A 22,206-nucleotide genomic window follows, 5' to 3' on the forward strand; every position below is an offset into this window, starting at 1 on the left:
GTTAGAACAGGTTTAAGAACGCAGCCCTCTGCATCCAGGACAGACAGGACACCGTGGGGGAAGACACGGCCTCGAATCACGCAGCTTTCACATGGCACAGGCTTCTCTGTGTCCTCTTGCATAGTGATGTTCACTTCCACAGCACTAATCTGAATTCGTTTTCTAAAATGAAAGATTGGAATCAACTTCTCAGGCAAACTGCCAGCTATTTTAACTACCATAAAGGTTGAGGAAGAGAAAACAACCAGCAGACACCTGAAAGCACGAGCTAAGAGTTCAACGGTCACAAAAATATCCCTGCTAGTGATGTGCCTTGAAAATTTTCCAGAGTTAGAATCTAGTGTTAGAGTTCCTGAGCCAGAGAGCACTTCATCTTTCCCATATGTATTAATCTATTTAATATTTAATCCTGATGTGGCATGGCATAAAGTAGCAATTCTGAAAATGAACTCCAGAAGTCATCGGAGCCCAAATTCTTCCTGTCCTACATGTTTGGGCAGTCTACATTAGTGCAAGTATCTTGGGAAAAGATTAATGTTTCTGAAAGTTTTTATCTGTCCAGAGATTTGAAGGGTTTAATAAGGCACTGGAGAGATTACGTGTGAGATGGTCAAAGCTGCATGACAAACTTCATCTTAGGATGGCATATCACTTTGTGTATATATGGTCTCTATGGGAGTGTGTTACTAAATAATGTATTTTTCCTAAATTAATATCTAATGCTTAATCATTTCACGATAGATGTAACGGTTCTTATTTCAGCTTGCTTACAAAGTTTACTCAGAGTTCAGCTGGGAAAATGCATCCTGTCCCTGTGTCCCTTTCCATGTTTGCTTAAATCTATAACCATGAGCCTGTGAAACCGTGGCTAAGTGGTGGGTAATGGGAGCAAATTTAGCAAATCCATCCATTTCCCCAACTCAGCGACATGTGCAGTTTCCACTGCTGTGACCTACTTGACAGAGCTGCAAACATGCACAAGCACCAGGGTAAAATCATTCACGCTGGGAACAGCCCATGCTGTTCTTCCTCTAGCTCCATCTCTAATGGTCCCCAAGATCAAGACCCAACAACTCTTACACTTCCATAGCGGGTCTCATGACATTTAATGTTCTCCTTAAAATCTCCATTACATGCTTATTGATCAGCATCTGCACTTCCCATTAGCTTCTAAAACTTCTGCTTTCCGTGAATGGTTTGAAATCACAAAGCAGACGTGTGGAAAGCAGCAAGTAAATAAACCAAACACCTACACTTTGTCCATATTTTTTTCCATTGTGCCCATGGTAACCCCCTGGTGCTCGTTCTTGGGTCATGGTTTTTAAGTGCCTGGGGTAGGCAATGGATTGCCCAGTACAGAACTTACAGCTCGATTCCACAGTAAGCGACATCGATGTACATTCCGCTGTCGATATTGCTGGGAGGAGAATCAGATCTGCTTTCCAGATGACCTCCCAGGGCAACAGTTACGTGATTTTAAAAATGATAAGACACTTTAGAGAAAAAAAGAGTGGTCTCTCACCATGCATTTACATTTGAAACAAATCTCAGCTTCCTACTTTCACTGGCTCAGGTTTCATCCAGGCCACAGACCTGGGGGATAATACCTTCACTCTCAATTTGGTTTTAAACAGGAAGAAGGAGGTTTTCATAGCATCACAAAATGAAGTGGGAGGGAAAGAAAAAACCAAACCACTAAAATACGGTCCTTCTCAGAAGCCTCTTTAGAAAGAATAGCATTTAAAAATATTTTAACAGTTTGAAGTTGGCTTAGGTGTGTTCTACTCATCATCAAATACCCACCAAGTCATGAGGATTAGTTGCCCACTTAAAATTTCTTCATGATTTAGGAAAATACTGCAGTTTAAAAAAAAAAGGTACATGCCTTCATTTGGTACAAGAGAGTGCAATTCTACTGAAGCCAGTGAGCTTACTGTAACATCATCCGACATCCTGGCCCTATACTGACGTTTATCCTAGTAGGATAGGATCTATCCCATGAGAAAAAAAAAGGAACAGATAAGAATACTGAAGGGTTTATTCTTACAAAGCTTGATGTTGAACTTCAGTTCTTAATTACCTTTCCTACTACACATCTCTATGCTGGACCCCGAGCATTAGGACCGTTCCTCTTAGCCTTGATGGGCCAAAATCAGACATGAGGCACAAAGGAGGGTAACCTAATTTTTATCGAATAGGAAGTATATAATTTTTTTTAGGAATAGCTAAGGGATTGCAAAAAAGTGTAAATAACACAAAGAAATGTTCTCCTGCCAGCCTATTTTGCCATTTCTGTGTTCTTACATGCTTCTTTTACACCATAGCCTCATACAGTATTTTGTGGTCTTTGTGGCTTTTGCATATATGTTTATAAATCTAATCAGCTTTGCCACTCACAAGGTAGTCACAGTGATCGGGCCAAAGGCTATGATTTAAACTGGACTACATAGGTGTCAAAAAATCCTCCTGCTGACAAAAAGCTTCCTTATCCTCCATAACTGCACTGCACCAATCAGTGAGGTCTTAAGCCACCAGTTTATGACACAGAATATACTTGATTTTCCACCTCTTGAGTTTCTGAATCACTTTGATAAGTTTTATACAATTTTTCCAAAGTCCACAGAAGACAAGGAAAATAATCATGCAATGAATAAGATGCTATTTTTTTTCTTTGAGCAATAATACCTGCAAGTCTCAATAAAAAGCTCACAACTCTCTCATGTCACTTTCCAATAGTCAAAAAAACCCCAATACCATTCCATTCAATGGATCCTTGTTCAGTCTGTGATGTTTACAGCACACACTGAATGCAAAAAAGAAAAAAAAAATATTGTATACCTAAGCATTTTGTTTTCAAGTGCTATGAAGTCCTAGAAAAGCTATCAACACACTGCACACCTACAGTAACTCTTTTTTAGAACACTTCGGAGTACAAAAATTCAAAAAAACTGATGAATAATGGTATTTATTGGCAGATACAATCTATCCATAGAGACTTATAAATGTTAGGCAACTTCCTACTCTTATTTGCTTTTACTTATGTTATTTTCCAGTGAACATTTTTTAATTATAACCCTGCAAGCAAACTTCTTCAGTATGCCCTTTATACACACTAGTGAAAGAAAAAATGTTGTGAGCGCTGCAAGACTTCGAGAAAAGAATTGCAAAAGAATTTTTTCAACACTGTCCCGAGAAGTTTCCGTGTGCACAGTTCAGTAACGACCTGCATTTAGGCTGCCTGGGACACCCTGCTGACAGCACCAACACCACTCAGAGGAGCTGAGGTCACCTTCGGCATTCTGGGTTTTGTGGTTTTCTTTGCTTGCTTGTTCCTTGATGATCTAATCACTTTTAAGAATTATACCAGAAACTCTCACATGAACACAGCTATCAGAATAGCACAGAAATCTGCACTCTTGCCATCCATCCGATGTATAGAAAACATCTGACTTAGAATTATCCCATAAGCAAGTCACCCCAGGAGAAACTTACCCATTTGCTGGTTTAATTCCACAGTTCCCAGGATGGTAACACACAGGTATCCCGACAGAAGCAGGCTTGAAGGGCATACTTTTGTTCTAATCCCTTACACAAGTACCTTTTTTCTCCCCTCCCTTCAAATGTTATTCTCCCATCCCACCCCTAAATAATAAAAAGGAGGTTAAATCAAAGGATGGAGACAACCCAGTCCTAACCTCTTTCTCCCTGAGAAGACTAGTTACTGAAATACTGCAATTCATAAAATTCACAAAAATGGAAATGAAGTGTGGAAAGCAAAGACACGTCGTTCTGCTCTGCACAGACCAAACCCAAACCAGCCGGTGAAAACAAGCCGAGGTACTGTTGATAATGGGGTCTATTTTTGGATGGCCAAAGTCAGTGCTTTTATATTACAAAACACTGCTAAGTCCTGAGAGCTCGCTTTGGGCAGAGCAGCAGTTTCCCACGGGAAGCTGCTAGGCTGAGTGAACTCTCATCCCCGGAGCACACGTCTGAGGAAGGGAAGGGTACCGGCAACCACACCACTGGAAATAGCGAGAGCTTATAATTCAGGTAGAAAACGTGCCTGCCCGAGGCGGACCGCAGCTCCGGGCTGGGAGAAGAGCCAGGGATGCCTCGGTCCTGGCCTGGGGACCTGGAGGCTCCAAAACGAGAGGGAGCTGGGCCAGGTCCCCCAGTCTGGGTGAGATAAGGATCACGTCTAGATGTGCACCCACAGGCCAGTTTATGCTTTGGTGGACCCTTTTTTTGAATGTAGGAATAAATGCAGAAAGGGTCACTGCTTGGTGATGTAATTCTTAAGGCGACGGGACTTTCTCCTTTATCTTATTTAATAATTAAAATAATTTTCAGTTAAAACACTTAAATCTAGCAGCGCAAAAGCTGGCTGCAGGAAAGTTTTGTCTGGACAGGAGAAGAATGCTGAACACTGTTTTACCGCGACTTTGATGCACACTGACTCTTTCCAACAAATCTATTCCTATGACTTAATTTGCTATTGAATCTGCAAGTATGTAATTTTAAAATAAAGATTTTGCTTCGGGGGAGAACAAAAAGCATCTAATGATGAAAACTGTCATTATCTGGGACATGAGGGAGTTCATATTATAGATTGATAGATAATTACAAATGGTAAATGGAATACTTTCAGGAGGCTTTGTTCATGACAGAAGCAGCACTGAGGGGCCTGTAGTTTAGTGTTGGCACAGATTTTCCTGAAAAAGAGGGAAGTATTATATATGTCCATACACTTAGACAAGCTCCTTCCAGTGGCTTGCCTCTTTCTAGATGCCGTTTTTAGCTCTTAAAAACAAGTCATTTCAAAAAATGGGATACGTTAGGAAATACTTATCAGATCTGTGCTATTCTTTCATAGTCTGTTGTGAAAATGTTTTAAACCATCCATTTCACTTGTGTTTGACCATAACAAGGCAATAAAAGGATTCTCCTATTTACCACTGAGCAGCGATCAGCTAGCTCATCAAGTTCCTTCACGTACCAACGTTAAACAGAATAGGATAAGAGAATTATCATTGAAGCCTTACCAAAGCAGGAATTGACAAAGCCATACCACCTACAACCATGCTCCCCTCCAATCCATTTGCCGTGGATGTTAGATGCAAAACTGAGGGTAGTGCCGGAGATGCACACTAGCATGTCGCTGATACTGATGTTCAGGAGGAGCATGTTGACTGGGTTACGGAGGGTTTTAAACTTGCAGAAGAGGATGAGGACAATCAAGTTATTCAAGAAACCAAAAAACAAGATAAATCCAAGAAAAACAGCCACTACTGTGTGCCCATTTCGTGAGAGTCCAGCCCTTGGCTCAACAGGATCTGTAGGTGCACCAAAGCTCAGGTTGTAAGTCCAAGAGTGGTTCATTTCGGACTTTGACAGGGACAGATGAGGGCAGAGACAGCAGATGCCCTGTGCTGAAGTCCTCCAGCAGTTTCCCAGAAGCGTCCCTCCATTACAGGTCAAATCATCTCAGGATTCTTGCGATCTTCACCCAGCTGAGACACCTCTTGGGTGGTTACGCAGGCGTAAATACTGTATTGCAGCACAGGAGTGTTTTCTTGCACTGTGCCTTCCCAGCGCTCAGCTCTGCAGCTAACTCCAGGACGGCAAAACCAAGCAAACGATCACCTCAAATTCATCTTAGTTAGTTAAACCCAGGATCATGTTAGATGATCTTTTTTTGAGGCTCAGAATGGAAGATGTCTTAAAAAAGTGCTTCAGCATGGTCTCTTCCTTCAGAGCAAATGGGCAGCCCTTCTGTCAAAGGGCAGCTACCGTTGTTTCCTCTGACAGTGGGTGTCCTTCTGAAAATAGAGAAGAAAACAAAACAACCTTTTCCATACCAAGACCAAAGTAGGTACCTAATTTTATAACAGTTCCTCCCTTTTTGAGCTGTAACAAGTATTTCTCAGTCTTTCCAGTTTTCTCTCTGATTTTCAACAGAAAAATCAGTTTGCGGACATTTCTTTGTTCTAAACAGTTTTTTTTCCTCGCTCACAGTTTAGCCTGAAGAAAGTTATTTGCACCTTCCTAGCAAAGTTCCTCAGGTGAGAAAATGTATGTTAAGACATATCTTTTGCAGCGGCTTCCCAGAGGAAGAACTGTATCTTCCTCCACATCGAGTCAATCCACACCAAGCAAAACTTCAGTCTTGGCCAGACCTTAATTAAAATGATGAAAATTTTAGGAGAAGGAGAAAGAATTTCCTTACCCAGAAAGACTAATTTCGAGCGCAGTCCCTGAAGCTCTCATGTGCTTACAAAGGTTGGCAGAGCTGTGATATCAAGTTCACTTCTCCCACATTTACCAGTGGACAGATGTTCTCCTTCATTATTTATAAAGCAGCCAAACAGCCAAAGCCTCACATCTCCCTCCCACCGCACACATGAACTTGTATATCCACAAGCAGCGACTACAATGTGTGTGTCTGTCGTGAAGCAATAGCAGGGTGCTTAATGTGGATGCGTAACTGCTTAGCCAGCCTTCTGCATGGTTGCAGGCAAATTCTGCCCAGACATTTCTATAAGAACAGAGATGGAGAGATATATATATATGTATATACTTATAGCCTGAATTAAAAAGTATGAAAACTTTTCTTTCAGAGTCATGTACTCCTAGAATGATTACACGCATTTCAAAATGGAGCATCTTCTGTATTACTCCTAACCACTGCTTTTTGGAAATTGTCTCATAGGAAAAGATGTGTTAACCAACTGGAAAGATGAGAGTTCAGAGATTACTGAAGACGGAGAGATTGTTTGGTTTTTTCCTTTTACCATATCCTTGTGTCATAGTGAATGTTTATAGCAAGTATTTCTTCTTACTATTTCCTTACTTTCACAAAGTCACTGTGCTAAATATGTCTCATTGCTGCAGTGGTTTTGAACCCTGATGTATACAGTCTGTCTTTACTTCCTCTTGTGATGAGTAAATTATGTACACTTTGCAAACCTTCTACTTTTAGGTCACTCACAATCTGAAATGCTGATGCGTTCTGCTTTTTTCCCCCACTTAGGAGATACACGGTAATTTAGATTGGTAAGAGTCTCAGGTGGCATATCTTAGAGAAAGAACATTTGAAATCCTCTTTCTACCATTTTGGAAAAAAAAAAATTATCCCCTGTCCAATTCTCGTTGCAGGTTATAGAAGGAAACTAACTGGGACTAACCATCGATACACTTTAAATTTACTCATAATTGTGTTTAAAGGAACAGAGTTAAAGTTTAGTGGAACAAAACACAAATGAAAGAACAACTCATTAAAAAATAATGATGCTGAGTGTTTCCCAGTCACTAACTGTGTGACTGAAAAGGCAAACAGCTGTGCTTTTTTTTTTTTTTTTGGTAGGAGAAAAGCATGGTGGCATTGTGCTGAAGGAGAACTTCAGAAGGAAGAAAGAATTCACAGGAAAAGAAAACGTACAGTTGTCCTGGTTTTGGCTGGGCTAGAGTTAATTTTCTGTCTAGTAGCTGGTATAGTGTTATGGTTTGGGTTCAGTAGAAGAATGTTGATAACACACTGATGTTTCCAGTTGGTGCTCAGTAGGGTTTAGACCAAGTCAAGGATTTTTCAGCTTCTCGTGCCCAGCCAGCAAGAAGGCTGGAGGGGCACAAGGAGTTGGGAGGGGACACAGCCAGGACAGCTGACCCAAACTGGCCAAAGGGGTATTCCACACCATGGGACGTCATGCCCAGTATATAAACTGGGGGGAGCTGGCCTGGGGGATTGCTGCTCAGGAACTAACTGGGCATCGGTTGGTGAATGGTGAGCAATTGCATTGTGCATCACTTGTTTTGTATATTCCAATCCTTTAATTATTATTATTGTCATTTTATTATTGTTATTATTATAAATTTTTTCCTTTCTGTTCTAGTAAACTGTTCTTATCTCAACCCACGAGTTTCACCTTTTTTTCCAATTCTCTCTTCCATCCCACTGGATGGGGGGGCAGTGAGTGAGCAGCTGTGTGGTGCTTAGTTGCTGGCTGAGGTTAAACCACAGCAACAGTGAAATAAACTCAGTAATTAATAATTTGTAGATTTTTTTTTTTAATAATTCCGTTTACACCCTAGCGTCTACCAAACTAATCTATTCTTTTTCCATCATTTCAAAGACAGTTTTGCCTAATCTGTTTGCACGTGACTGTTTACTGAGGAATGCAACTAAGGTCAGTTCTATCTGCTTCTCCCTTCTGCAAAGCATATTGCAGAATCTGGCTTCAAAATCTGAAGAGACTTAAGTCTGATTTACATGCAGATTAATTTCAGTTACAGATGCAATTTGTTTTTCCAAGCTGAACTGGTTACACCTAGATAATCTGTAGCAAAGACTATAGTATGCCACCAGAAATGTTTCTATGTGGGAATTAACTTCACCAGAATAATCACAGACAAAAGGTCTGAGTAATGTTATTGTTAAAGCATTGCAGCCTTGGTGTTAGAGAAAGCCAAAGGTTATAATCCCCTTAGCAAATATGACCAACTTTATATATGTATCTCTATTAAGCTCAAAATATAAATAATAAAATGTAGCTCTTTTATACACAGTCACATACATCCTACATTTTTAAAGACATATTTAGAGTTCATATTTACAGTGCTTGTAAAAGGACATTTACTCCCTGGATGGGATTCAGCTGACTAAAATTTAGGAGTCTGACACCAGGTATGCAGGCAAAGCCCGGTGCCAAGGTCATTTCTCCAGTGACCGCTACCCAGTGGGATGAATTCTGCCCTGGTGCGCTGGGGAAGGATGCCTTAACGCCCAGGCAAGAGGAGCAGGCCCTGGCAATTCAGTGTAAGATATGTTTTTAAAAGTTAGTATACACAGTGTGAAGGTGAAGCTATGCGGCCACTTGAAATCAAAAGATGACAAAAAGGACGCACAAAGATGTGCTTTGAAAAGTTTGGGGTGATCTTAAGAGACAGGGGTCTGCACAGGAAAACGGCTGAAGATCTGGGCTGTGTGGGACTAAGTCTCTTATTAGAGAGCTTAGTAGCTCAGGTATACAGTGCAAAGTTTTTTGCACCTTTGGATGAAGTAAAACCAAATTCAGATTTCAATAAAGCTTCTAAACACCCATACAAATCCCTTGAAGAATGGTCTAATTCTTACCTCATGTTAGCATTTAACTGAATAATACACATTATTGCTGAAAAACACCTGAAGATGGACTTGTGTGCTCGAAGGTTTACTTGATTTTTTTTTTTTTCTCCAGAGAGTTCAGTTTAATAGAGTTTACTTTGCAACTCTGACAGCCCTGTCTTACAGGTGACACTGCGCTCCCCAGGTCTTCATGATCTAGCAGGACATCCCGAACCCTTCTAATTTCTAGCAAACTCAGGAGCTTGCAGGACTGGACTCTATCTAATTCTGCCAATTCTGCTTCTCAAAAAATGTTTAAAAAAGAAAAAAACAATAAAACCTACAATTGCATTCAAAACAAATAAACGAGCATCCAGTTTGTCTCCTTGAATTTGTTTGATGGGGAATGGAAAACGTACCTAAAGTGATACAAAACATATGGCCAGGTGAAACAGGCCAAAAGTTCATTTAACGTCACCAGTTATTAAATGCTTCATCTGTTAACTGGTTCTGACAGTAGTAATCTAAAGATACAGCAAAACAGACACCCATCACTGCTTGCACTTTTCTCTGAAGCAGTCTGTTGGAAAAAAAGGTTTCAAAAGATGTTATATCAGCTTCTGGGAACACAGACATTAATACCGAGAGTGTAAGGCTTCTTTTTGCACTTGCCACCATGCATTAGTTTGAGCAGTATCCTACACCAGTGAAGCTGGGTTTTTTTTCTCACTTTGCCCCAAAATATGTACTCACTTATTGAACATATTAGCTTTAAGGGTTTAGGATTGTTTTGGGTTTTTTTCTTAAATGAATTCATTCATTATTTTTAATTGGCAGATTCTTTACCGTCTTCCCTTGCAAAGTTGTGCAACATGCCAAAGATGATGCTTTATTCACTTTAACTATTTAACAGCTGATAAAATTGCATAAAATAAATAAAATCAAACTTTGAAATCATTTTGCTAAAAAATTTACCTTACCCTTACATTATACTTACGTTATTCTCTTGTGATATTGAGGAGCTATAAAAAAAACCTTATAAGCACACAGCCTTAATCAGCCTGCTGTTGAGTTCATATTAAAATCAAATTTTAAATGGTGATTTTCCTTCATTTATGAGCATAGCTTTCTACTGAAAAGTTAAAATTTAAAAAATATTCATACAATTTCAAAGACATTCCCAGCTGAAATTTTATGAAGGAGGAATCAATTTTTTGACCTGATGCCAGAATTACGGCAGGAATACTATATTTTTACATTTTTATACACTAAACCTTGTTTTCCCAGTCAGAAACTGAATTATTCTTAAGGGCAAGCAACCACAACCAGAGGTATCACCCGAAATAATTTTTTCAAACAGAGTTGAAAGACGAGGGGACTGAGGGGAACTTTGCAACACTGAAGACAAAATTCTTGGACTATTTTTTCCATACCCTAAGTCACACTGTGAGATGTCAAGAGACCCAGAGGTAGGTCTTTAGAAGTAATCTAGACGACAGAGAGGAGGCTCCAGATGTTTAGGTACCTCCCAGCTCCCAAAACTGTGGGAGAACCTCTCGCATGCAGACTTACAGACTTACTTTTAGGCATTCACACCCATGAAAAAGACAAACAGGAAAACGAGAGCAACGTAAGTGCAGAATACGTGGGATGAAGTCCACCCCTATTTGACATGTTTGAAGTCATACCACTCACTCGAGGGAAAATTCTAACAGTGTGCTGGAACAGCGTGAGAAAATTGCTTTTGAAAGAAAAGCTACTTTTATATAGCACTGTAAAAGTTAAGGCAACCCCCTCCTGCGTGCGAGGAGGAATTTTTTTCGCACAGAAACACCAGTGCTAACAGTAAATGAGACGGACCCGCTCCCGAGCTGTGCAGAAGGGCCGAGATGCTGCTGGCTGCAGCCCCGGGACCACCGAGCACCCCCTCAGCTCTACCCCACCCTTCCACTTTGCGTCAAGCCAAAACCTCGCCACCCAATCTCCCTTCGCGATTTCTCCTTCGCAAACTTTTTTCACACTTATTTAGGAGGGAGCGGGGCAGGGCGGGGGGAGCAGAGAAAACTGGACGAAAAACCCACCTGCATCCAGCATCCGGAGCAACCCAAGGGGGAAAAACAACCCCCAAAAAAGCCACTTAAGTCTTCGGCAAAGGAGCTGCGAAACGCAGGACCCCCGGCTTCGGCACCCACCGGGCTGCACCCCCCCTCACCCCCAAATCTCCAAGGCGCGACCGGCGCTCCGCAGCCGCGGAAAGCGATCGCTGTCCGGCCATCCGCCCCCGCGGATCCCCCTCCGCCCCCGCGGATCCCCCCCCCGCGGATCCCCCTCCGCCCCCGCGGATCCCCCTCCGCCCAGCAAGGCGCTTACTTTCCGCGGGTTGGATGCGGTGGGGGTTCACCTCTCCCTTCTCCTTCTCCCCTGCCAGGCGGGTCGAGAAGACATCCAACTTCGGGCTGGGTGGGGGGAGAATAAATAGAGTCTTTAAATAAAAAAAAAAAAAATAAAAATTAATTAATAGAAATAACACCGAGGGATGCTTTGCCCCGCTCCCGCGGGCGGACTCCCCGCAGCCGCCGCGCTCCGCCCGTAGCGGGGCGGTGCTGCAGCCCGGGCCGCCCCCGCCGGGATGAAGGGGGGGCGCCGGGGATGGGGGGGGGGTACACACTCAGTGTCCCCCTATTTTGGGAGTTTGTCCTGCTGCAGGGATGCTCCCCTCCCGGCCTCCCCCCTCCCAGGTTCTGCGCCTCTGGTCGCAGGTTTGCACGGGTCTTATTGCTATAAAAGTCTTTTTTTTTTTTTTTTTTTTTTTCGGTAAGCAAGCAGTTATAAATACCTGTTCGGCAGCAGATCAGGAATGCAGTTTAAAAATGTGTCAAAACCAGAAGGCATGGCTTGGGTGTAATTTATCGCTCTGCTTTGTCTGTATTTTCCACGTGTATCTTTACGTTTTAAGCATTTACAGATCAAAAAAGCACTATGGTTGCTGTGTGCTGAAATCTGTGTTTTCAGAAATATGTGTATCACAGAAATAGCATACGGCTTGAAAACTATGTAATACTGTGTCTTTCTGTTACTACTACTACCTACTGCTACTTTTTTAAAGACTTCTACTGCTCTGGTCTTTCTACAGGAGAAAAAAAAAGCCCATGGGGAATGAATTGCCAGATAAAAACACTAGAGGAAAAATATTCCGGAGTATAGCTTGCTCTGTTGAACATCTCTTAGCTCTGGTTCTTGCTGAACTTCTAAAAAGAGTCTTTTAAATTTGTAGATCACAGTTAAAGCCTGTAAAGTGATCATCATAGTCATGTTATTCTACCTCAGCTAGATTTAACCTTTTATCTGATCACACCTGTCAGCTTTTTCACCTTCTCTGGCTTAAAGACAGACAAACCAATACACCTGTCATTATAGAAAAACAGCCCAGCAAAAAAGATGCTGTGGAGTCTCTTAATAAAATCTCTTCCCAGTGGAAGCCTAAAGGCAGACCTCCTAGATATTATTTGTTGTACTAATAACAAGATTTTGTTCCAAAATTCAGCTTGAGTAAAACTATTTCATTAAATAAAGTAAGAATTTCCTGAAGAAATTAATCAGGAATACATCTAATACCATCATCTTCAGAAAATACACAGTATCACAATTTTGATGATTAGACCCCCACTGAAAACTAATAACCGCTTCTCCCCGAATACAAAAGCAAAAGCAAAAATAATGTGCTAATGTCGCATTCAGAAAGAGATCAGGAGTGTACCTCCTTTAGAGATGCCTAATTAAAAATAAAAATATAAAGGGTTATTTTTTCAATGTCACTTATAAAATGCGTACCTCTGAAATTCTCCATCATGGCATCTAGTTACAAAAACAATCACAGTTACCAAATGCACACACTTCTAATAATTTTTCGGCAGCATGAAAATGTGCTTCTCTGGCTGTTAAATTGTACTTCATTACCTGGTGCAAAGTCAGATGAAACCACTTACTAAAGGTAGCTGGGTTAAAAAATGGCTTGAAATTCATTTAGCTGTTATGAACTTGGAAGTTTTCAAAAAGTGGGTTGTACCAGCAGAAAAACTCATCAACACAAACAAATCTCAAGACGGTTTACCTACCTGATTCATTGAATCTCCTTTTGTTTCACAGATTATGATTCAGAGCAGTTTGGCAGCATTACTAATTGCCTGTGTGTGTCAGTGAAGGGCAGGCTGCCGTGCCTGGGGTGGTGTTCGTCTGGGGTTGTAATTCTGAGGTCCCGGTGATGCTTCAGGTATTAAATTAGGGCATTTGATTGGAATTCCTTGTTTCGTTTAACAAAAAATAAAAGTCTCTAGGGAATTCCAGCATCTCCCATGAATTTCCTGCTTACCTCCTGCTTCCCAACAAATGTTATGTTTTAGTAAAGTCTCTAATATCGTACAGAAGAAGGGACAGTAAATGAATCAAGTGGTGAACAACCCCGAGACCACCGGCTGGTGTGTTCCCCCCGAGCAGCGGTCAATAGCTGCATCCCTGCTGTCCTTCAGAGCAATGCCCACGAGCTCACCACCCCCGTTCCCTGGCTGCGGCAGCTGGAGTTGCGTAGCGAGGTGGAGAATTGGGTGTACACCAACATGTAAGCCCGGTGGAAAAATGAGGGATGAGGATTCATGTGTGAAGTTGAGATTGTGTCCATATGCTGGTTATAGCCTGCTTTCAGAAGCTGCCCTTAAATTTGAAAGAACATAAGAGATCTTTAAGTTACTTTCTTATGTTCCTATGGGAACTACTTTTAGTGTCCTCATTTATAATGTCTCTAACTTTCCCATTGCTCTTTGAGAAAGACCTGGTTAGTCCAGCTTAGCACTAGGGGTAACATCCATTCTGATGTTCTCCAAAGAAAAAAAAAAATTCCTGACTCTTTCCCTGGTTTTACTAAAAAGACTTCGAATTTGCATCAGTCATCATAATTTCACTGGCGTAACATATGACATTGAGTGGTTGCTTAGCTCAGTGACATGCTGTGCATACCCTGAGATATTAAAGAGTGGTGGCACATTACGTGGTTTCACCAAGTAGTTGTTTCGTTAACAGTGGAACTATTTTGTTTTGCATGACAGGGATAAAATAAGGAGAAACCGTAAGGGAAAGGGAGGCAAACTCTTCCCTTCTGTCTGTCCACAGCTGCAAACATTTATAATTCCTAAAATCCTTACTGCAGTGGTATTTACCAATGAATACTGGAAGCGAAACCAAAGTATCCTCAGATCTATCACAGTATCTCATAGCCTATTCGTTAAAACCCAACTAGTTGATTACTTATAAAAAATGGCAGCAGATAACAAATGCATTGGCCTCAATTCCATATTTAGATGTTTTGGATGGCACAGATTTCACAGTTTGTGAGTCTGGAGAGAGAACAGCTGATGCAAGTCCAAGATTGAAATTGCTCATAATCTCCTTATTCTGCACAAAGCATATGATGACAAGACTCTGAAAGCAGCTACTAAAATTTAGGGTTAGATACAAAAATTTAGTCATTCCTGGTTTGGAATTAAGAGATAAGACCATATTGCATCATAATAAAACCACCATCAGAAGATTTTGAAATGCCTTCTGAACAGTGTGGAGGAAGATTATTTCTTGTAAACTAAGACAGAATTTGTGAGTCAAACCCAATTTTCTTTAACTAGAAACAATCGTTAGGATCAGTTACCCACACAGAGGTATCTAATGTGTTTTGAGACACCCTTGAAAATCCCATCCAACCCTTTTCTTCTAAACCAAAGGACTGTGAGTCTCCAAAAGGTGGTCTAATAAAAGACATTATCTGTATTTAGGACAAGAACTTGTGTGCATAAGGCTTATCTAATTTTCCAAGTATACTATCTGGCCTAAAAAAAAGATGCTAACTCTGTCTAGAAAACTTGCCTTACCTGCCCTTTGACTGTCACAGCAAGAGCAACACGACCATTCAGTTAGCCAGTTCTTTTAGTTGGTGTTTTGTTTCTGGGGAATGATTTTGCTTAGGCTTCTGCAAGGCTCTGAAATGCCTACATGAAATTCTTTCTCGTTTTCCTACTTCATGTGAATTTCTAAATCACAATCAGCTGGTGCTAAATTTTCCTACAGATTCTAAAGACAGATCTAAGTTGTGAGACAGAGAAGCGTTTCCCAGGGTCTGGATCTAGACAGCAGATCCCAGCTGCTCCCTGACTCCAAGTGTGGGAACACTAGTCATCGTCATGTCCCCTCTTCTTTCTCTAACTGGTCCCAGTGACCCCCTGCTCTGGATGCCTGAGGGTTACTCCAGCTTCAGGGGCAGCACACAGCATATCTAGGCAGACAGCAGGACTAGAATTTTTCTCTTTCCAGTGGCTTTGTTTCTGAAGGTTATGGTAAATTTAAACCATTCTTACGGTAGCTTTGCACTTAAATAAATGCTTACTTCCAATTATTTTGAAGTTGCCAAAGAAGTTCCTATGCCTTTTCTATTCACAACTCATGCGCAGAGTATTCTGCCATCAGCAGGTAAGGGGAAGGCAACAGGAGAGCTTTCAGAAATCCAGGCACAAAGTTAGAAGTGCCCTCAGAAGACATGAGACTTCAGGTAACACAAATATCTGTGCCTCGCTTCACTCGCGTAATGGGGGATATATGAGGAACATCTGTCTTTGTCGTAGTAAAGGGGAAACCAAGGCAGCAGAAGGAACTTTTTGTTCAAAAAGGCAGAGCGGGAACTACGGAGGAAGCTCAGATTGTTCTTTGGGCTTTATCCAACTTCCCTTACTTTTATGCAAGATGGGGGTTAGCTTATATTCTTGTTTCCTCTGGGGATCGTGTGTTTCTCTGACCTGCTGTCACTCAGAAAGAACAGGGCGGACCGGAGCCAAACCGGGTGTGGGAAAGCTGTGCGGCCGGTCCGAGTGTGCGGCACAAGTTTCATCCTCCAAATCACTGGTGGCATCTCCTTCTCTCTTCTCCTTGGGTAGCCAAGGGAGGGCACTGCATGCACTGCTGACACTGCTCCCGGGAAGACAGATGTTGGGTACAGCTGCCGACTGAAGATAAAAGACAGCAGAGAAAAAAAGATCAAAGGACTACAGAAGACAGGTCAGGCACTCTATGTATTTGCATTTGGCTGGCAAAGCCTTTTCCCAGCAGAAGTCCCTCGGAGATGTTCTCCATCCTGCCTCATTGCCAGGGCGTACCCTAGAAAAACAGATTACAGGCATTTCTCTCTCCTTCCACACTCTGTCAGCTCCATCACTCCCAGTGCTCCCACTGTAAAATCGGATGGGCCACAGGCTCACCCAGAGGCACCTTCTGTTTCCCTTGTTGCCTGGCCACAATAAAGGTGGCTCAGAGACAAGCAGGATTTTGGACTGTTATTTTGCAGTATGCCAAATAACAGAGGCTCAAAAATCAGACTCCCTCTGCTAGAAAGGACTTTTTAAACAAAGGCTTGGTTACCTGAGCCCTCAGCTTGCATTGCCCTTCTGGAGATAGGTGTGTGCCTGTATATGCACGCAAGCGACAGAGAGAGAAGAGTATCTGTGATGCTCACTGTTCCATATTTAGCTCCTGCAAGCACGTCTGTTCACTGTGTACCCAGGAATTAATGCCATCCCTAAACAGCCTCCAGAACAGCCTCTACTACAGCGGCTTCTTCAGAGTGATCCTACAACCCAATAGTTCTCCTCACCAACCACGTCTGCTTCCCAAATTCTCACGTCAGTCCCTCTTGCACCCCAAGGAGTTTTGCGTCCACCTTATCGAAGTGCTGGAGGTTAAGGCACAGACCCAGAGCTCTTCACCCTTGCACCATTTTCTGATCTGACTTTTCTTTGAGGAAAAACTTTCTCCTGGGCAATAAGAAGGCAACAAAACTTGTGAGTTTCCTGATTCCTCTTCAGAGGCCATCTCTTGAGGTGAGGAAGAGGAAGAGCTATTTTTCTCTAGCTTTGCCCCGTCTGGCCATCCTGCCCCCCAGCAGTGGCTGAGACAACTGGGTAACAGTCAGAGCTTGTCTGTAATTTGGTAGATGGCTGGGATAGTTTGCTTTCTAACACTATCTCCAGCTCAGCTGAAATCTGGTATCTCCCTACTTATTATAAGACCTGGCAGCATGAATGTTAATGGAAAATACCGGGTAATTTGTCAGTCCAAGCTAGCAATGCACACAAATGTCAGATCTGCCACAGGGAGAAGGTAAGGCACTGAGCTGTTTCGTGTTTCTGAACGTGCTCTTGCCAAAGTGCTACATCTTACTTTTCTTAGCAACCACTTAGCGGTCCCTTTGAATCAAAGATGAATTTTTTTGCAGCAGTTACATTTCATACTGGATGTGAGACCTACTCTTCCTTCAACCAACAATCTGTTTTCGGCAGAAGGAAGGAGGCAGCTGTGGAGCCCACCAAGATCAGAATCAGATGTGCAGAAGAAGAACGGACTAGGGTGAAGAAAAGGATCAGAGGAGGATGAAATTATATGTCTTCAAAGATTGGCACGAGCCTTCAATTTATTTCGTAGCATGGAGGTTATCTGGTAGCTGGAAGGTTATGTCTATACTACAGTGGGAAGTTTAGCTGTACCCTGTGGACACTTGCTTGTGTTCCTGTCATCCTAGCTGTTCTGGGGAACAGCCTTTTGTAAGTGACACTGCCTGGGGCATCAGCCACCTGGGCCTGGCTGGTTCTGTACAAGCCCTGAAGTATTTGCTGCCGCGGTTTCACCGCTAAAGGTACCCGCACTCATGCGCTTAAAGCCAGGTCCGAAATTTCTCAGCACTGGTCAGGTGCATATTACAGCAGACGGCTGCCTGCTTCAATTTCTCTAGGTTTTCTCACGTGTATAGGACTTTCTGGGTTTGTCTAAGCTGCAGAGCCACAGAGACCTTCCGTGCTGTCAGGTCCAAGAGCATACCTTGTTCAAGTCCCAGCTCCACTCAAGGGTGAGACTCAGCCCACAGCCCTTCTGACTTCTCCTGTACCTTGGTTTGAGGACAACTGAGCCTACAAATCAGCTGCTTGTCCTGAATTACCCCATCCACATCGCTGAGATGGACAACCGGGAGCCGCAAGGCAAGCAACGATGAGCTGAGACGCAGGCTGATGCATGTCAACACCTCGACTGAGTAGTACTTGGGTAACAGATGGTGGGAACAAGGGCATGAGGGGTTTGGGATCTGTCCCTAAGAATTTACCAGCTGCTGCCACTGCTTATGTTCTGGGTGATATTTAGGGTCATGTCCATGATCAGGACTTAAATTGGAGTAGAGGTACAACTTTTTCCTTTATGTTCCTTGTGTTCTTGATGATGAGTGCCATATTTTTTATCATGATTTCCTTAGTAGGAGGAGAGGCTTATTGTTAGGCTTTTTTTTTTTTCCTTTTTTTTTTCTTACCTAAATCTCTAGTATCTAGATTAATTTGGTTCTATGAGAATCAAAAATTTCATTTATAAAACCTTTCACTTATTCAAAGATGTTTCAAACATGACCCCAGTTAAAACTGACCCAAGAAAAGTACAGAAAAAGAACTTCAAAGTTACTCATTTTACATACTATACTTTTTTTCTAAAAAGGTAACTAAAAAAAAGTCAAATCATGTAAGTAAATCTGGAAGACTCAGAAGTTAAATGAAGTTGAAGTAACTATTGGTTTTAAAATGGAGTAATATGCAACAAGCCCAAGAGTGGATATACTCATTTGATTTATAGGCACATAAAAAAGACACATTTTGTATCATTCTGAGAATTTCATTAATATTCAAAGAATCTGGCTAGAGATTCAAAATTACTAGCTAGTGATTTTTTGTGTCTATATGAGTCAGGAGGAGAATCTATATTTCTAAAGTGCAGTCCCATTCTTGCCTCTTCCTTAGCAATTGTTCCTGGAGGAGTAGTTTTTCCATCAACATATTCTGTTTTCTGGAGGATGAAAATTATTTCCATCCATTTTAAAGCAAAGCACAGTCTGTCAAAGCATAGTAACAAGATTTCCCATGCAACACAAAATGAACTTATTAAGAGCAGGCATCTCAGAAATTTTAAAAAGAATATTTTCAACTCCACAGTTGTAATTATTCTGATCACTTCCAATCCATGTACTTGGCAGTCCAGCCAATCCTTATGGAAAAGGAAGACCACCTTTCTCCCTTGCTTACAAGTTCCTCCAGCAAAATGCTTCTCTGCTAGAAAAAATGTTGTGTCCTAGTGTCCTGGTTTCAGCTGGGCTAGAGTTAATTTTCTTCCTAGTAGCTGGTATAGTGTTATGGTTTGGGTTCAGTATGAGAAGAATGTTGATAACACACTGATGTTTTCAGTTGTTGCTAAGTAGTGTTTAGATTAAGTCAAAGATTTTTCAGCTTCTCATGCCAGGCAGCAAGAAGGCTGGAGGGACACAAGAAGTTGGGAGGGGACACAGCCAGGACAGCTGACCCCAAACTGGCCAAAGGGGTATTCCATTCCGTGTGACATCGTGCCCAGTATATAAACTGGGGGGACTTGGCCTGGGGAGATCGCTGCTCAGGAACTAACTGGGCATCAGTCAGCGAGTGGTGAGCAATTGCATTGTGCATCACTTGTGTTGTATATTCCAATCCTTTAATTATTATTATTGTCATTTTATTATTGTTATTATTATAATTTTTTTCCTTTCTGTTCTATTAAACTCTTCTTATCTCAACCCACGAGTTTTACTTTTTTTTTTCCTATTCTCTCCCCCATCCCACTGGGTAGGGGGGCAGTGAGTGAGCGGCTGCGTGGTGCTTAGTTGCCGGCTGGGGTTAAATCACAACACCTAGCTGGAGACAGATTCCATTCTTGTCAAAAACATAGGTGGAAGATGGATAATGCGTTTCTCATAAGTCTTTCTGTTGCTTTAGCTCCACTTGTTTTTCCCTAGGGTCTCTCCCCAACTTCCATTTTCTTAGTCTCCCCGTATAACCCTTCTTCAGGTAAAATCTCAAATCTTCTAAGCTTGTCATGATGGAGTGGGACTAAAATATGACTTTCAATTTTCAGGGTAAGATTTCAATTAAGATTAATTAAAAATAAATATTTTGAAGTTTTCTCTCTGAAAGTTTAGTGGTTAAAAAATAAAGTTGGTGCAAATGGAGGAGGAAGATGGTTTCATTCTCAGAATGTTTCTCCCAGAAAAATATATCAGATGATGTCCCACAAAAAATGCCAGCTCCATGACATTTTTCACCACTCGGGAAAAGCAAAGTTTGCCATACTTCTGAATTACTTGTTTGTGAACCTGTAGTAGATGATGGCTCTGCAGCTGGTCTGTGGAGACATGATGAGCAGTGAAAGTGATGGTCCCTTTATTTTAATTAAATTAAAAGTCCATGCTAAACATGCATTTTTTTCTATGAGAAACTTGAAAGTGCTATCACTTCTTCGATTCCAGAATTAGGAATCTATAGTCTCCCACAATTTCATTAAATACCTACAAAAACTAACATTGCCTTTCACTAACATTCTTCATGAACAATATATCCATGCATCAAGTTCATCTTTTGACATGAATTGCCCATCAGCATTTGCCCATACAGTTCACATCTGCTACTCAGATATACCCAAGGCGTGATTTGTGCTTATAGAAAAAAAAATTCTGAATAACCATGTTTCAGGTATTACAGGGATTTCAGAGCGTAACATATTTAGTAGCATGCTTTAACCAGGAATCATTTGTAAAATATATATTTGCTTTCTATTTCCTATTTTAGGTCTAGTTGTAAAACAAGATTTTGCAGCAGATGTAATACATGCTGCCAACAAGAGCAGCCATGTTATACAAGAGCAAGGTTTATTACGAAATTCAGTAGATTTTTTAGCAAGATGACAGCTGTTTTTTCTTGGCATTAGTAATTACAAATCCCTAAGAGAACACTTTGAAGGCTTTATGACAATCCTGGCCAGAAATGTAATTGAATGAGTAGATCGACATTCACATTCTGCAAAAACCAATTTGCTGAATACTTGTCATGTTCCATAGTTAGCATTACCACCTTTGGAAAACCAGAACAGACAACTCGGTCGAATGGCTGCTGGGCATGTGTTGTAACTTTAACAGCAACCAGCAAATCCGCCGTAGAATTGGCTGGCTGATAGGAAACCAGCCACGTGAATACCCATGTATTATGTAGGACGTAAATACCGGGTGAAGAGTTCTGTGCCAAACGCAATGACTCAGGCGAACAACAGAGAAAGGGCTACTGAGGTGTTTACTTTCATTACACAGAAGTTTGTTTTAGGGGGATATGCGTGAAATGCCCAGTGTTTTCTTCCTTCTCCGCCCAGTGAATCGGTGGGAGGCCGGGACACGCTTTCCTTGCACCGGGATCTGCTGGAAGATGTGCCGGCAGGATTGCTCTGACATTTCAGGACGTGTCCTCAGACACGAGTTCCCCTCCTAATCCAGAGTAATGATCCAGACTGCAAGCGTTAATGGGTACTCGAGCACCTGGGTTTGGGACCCAGAGGTTTTTGAAAGTCAGCTCTGCTTCTGTCGCTTTCCTGCGTTCCACCCGTGATGGAAATCCATGTGTCTTAACTCCTGCCAGCCCATCGGCTACGGAGGCTGAGAGAAGAGGACCCTGCAAGGGGGAGGTATTCCTGCTGTGCAAACCGCTACGGCTTCTGCGATTCGTTTCAACGACATGGCTTCAGCGCAGCAGAGCATTAAAACGTTGGTGCCTTTGGGTTTTTGAGAGTCAAAGAGAAGAGACCTCTTTGGGGTTCGATTTAGAATCATTCTCCCAGAACTGAGTTTATCTTCTCTTTGCTGTTACCCTAGAAACTGAGCTGTGCAAATGGGATCAGGCTCTGGGGCTCAAAGGAAGAACAGCTTCTCTCAGCCAGGTTTCTGCCAGGAACCTGGAAGCACAGCACAGCAGATATTTCCCCCTGGAATACATCTTTCCTTGGGTGCACTTTCTCCCATGGGCCGAGAGGGCACATCTGTCTCTGACTTACAGATTCGGTGGTGGGAAAGTTAAGCTTTAGCCTTTACGATTAAGATTAGGCTGAGTTTGGTAAAAATATGGACAAGACAAATATATACCTGTGGCATAATACCTGTATTAACAATTCATATATTTAATCTAAGCTATGTA

General features: G+C 41.9%; 1 protein-coding gene across 5 annotated transcripts in view; it reads right to left on the minus strand.

Annotated features, from left to right (window-relative positions):
* The window catches only part of LOC115334559 (opsin-3-like), a 94,612-nt gene extending 81,291 nt beyond the window's left edge, over positions 1-13,321 (minus strand). For 2 of the 5 annotated variants that reach the window (XM_029998898.1, XM_029998899.1), the window contains exons 1-2: positions 11,474-11,684; positions 5,046-5,822 (exon numbers count right to left, since the gene is read on the minus strand). In XM_029998898.1, coding sequence (XP_029854758.1) covers positions 5,046-5,382 — 337 coding nt within the window. In that variant the 5' untranslated portion in view covers positions 5,383-5,822; positions 11,474-11,684. Of the gene's footprint in view, positions 1-5,045; positions 5,823-6,229; positions 6,363-11,184; positions 11,270-11,473; positions 11,685-13,218 lie in introns of those variants that run through there. The other 3 variants (XM_029998896.1, XM_029998897.1, XM_029998895.1) reach the window with 3 other exon arrangements.
* Positions 13,322-22,206: the final 8,885 nt, after the last annotated feature.

The sequence above is a fragment of the Aquila chrysaetos genome, chromosome 23 (genome assembly GCF_900496995.4).
Source record: "Aquila chrysaetos chrysaetos chromosome 23, bAquChr1.4, whole genome shotgun sequence".
Classification (NCBI taxonomy): domain Eukaryota; kingdom Metazoa; phylum Chordata; class Aves; order Accipitriformes; family Accipitridae; genus Aquila; species Aquila chrysaetos.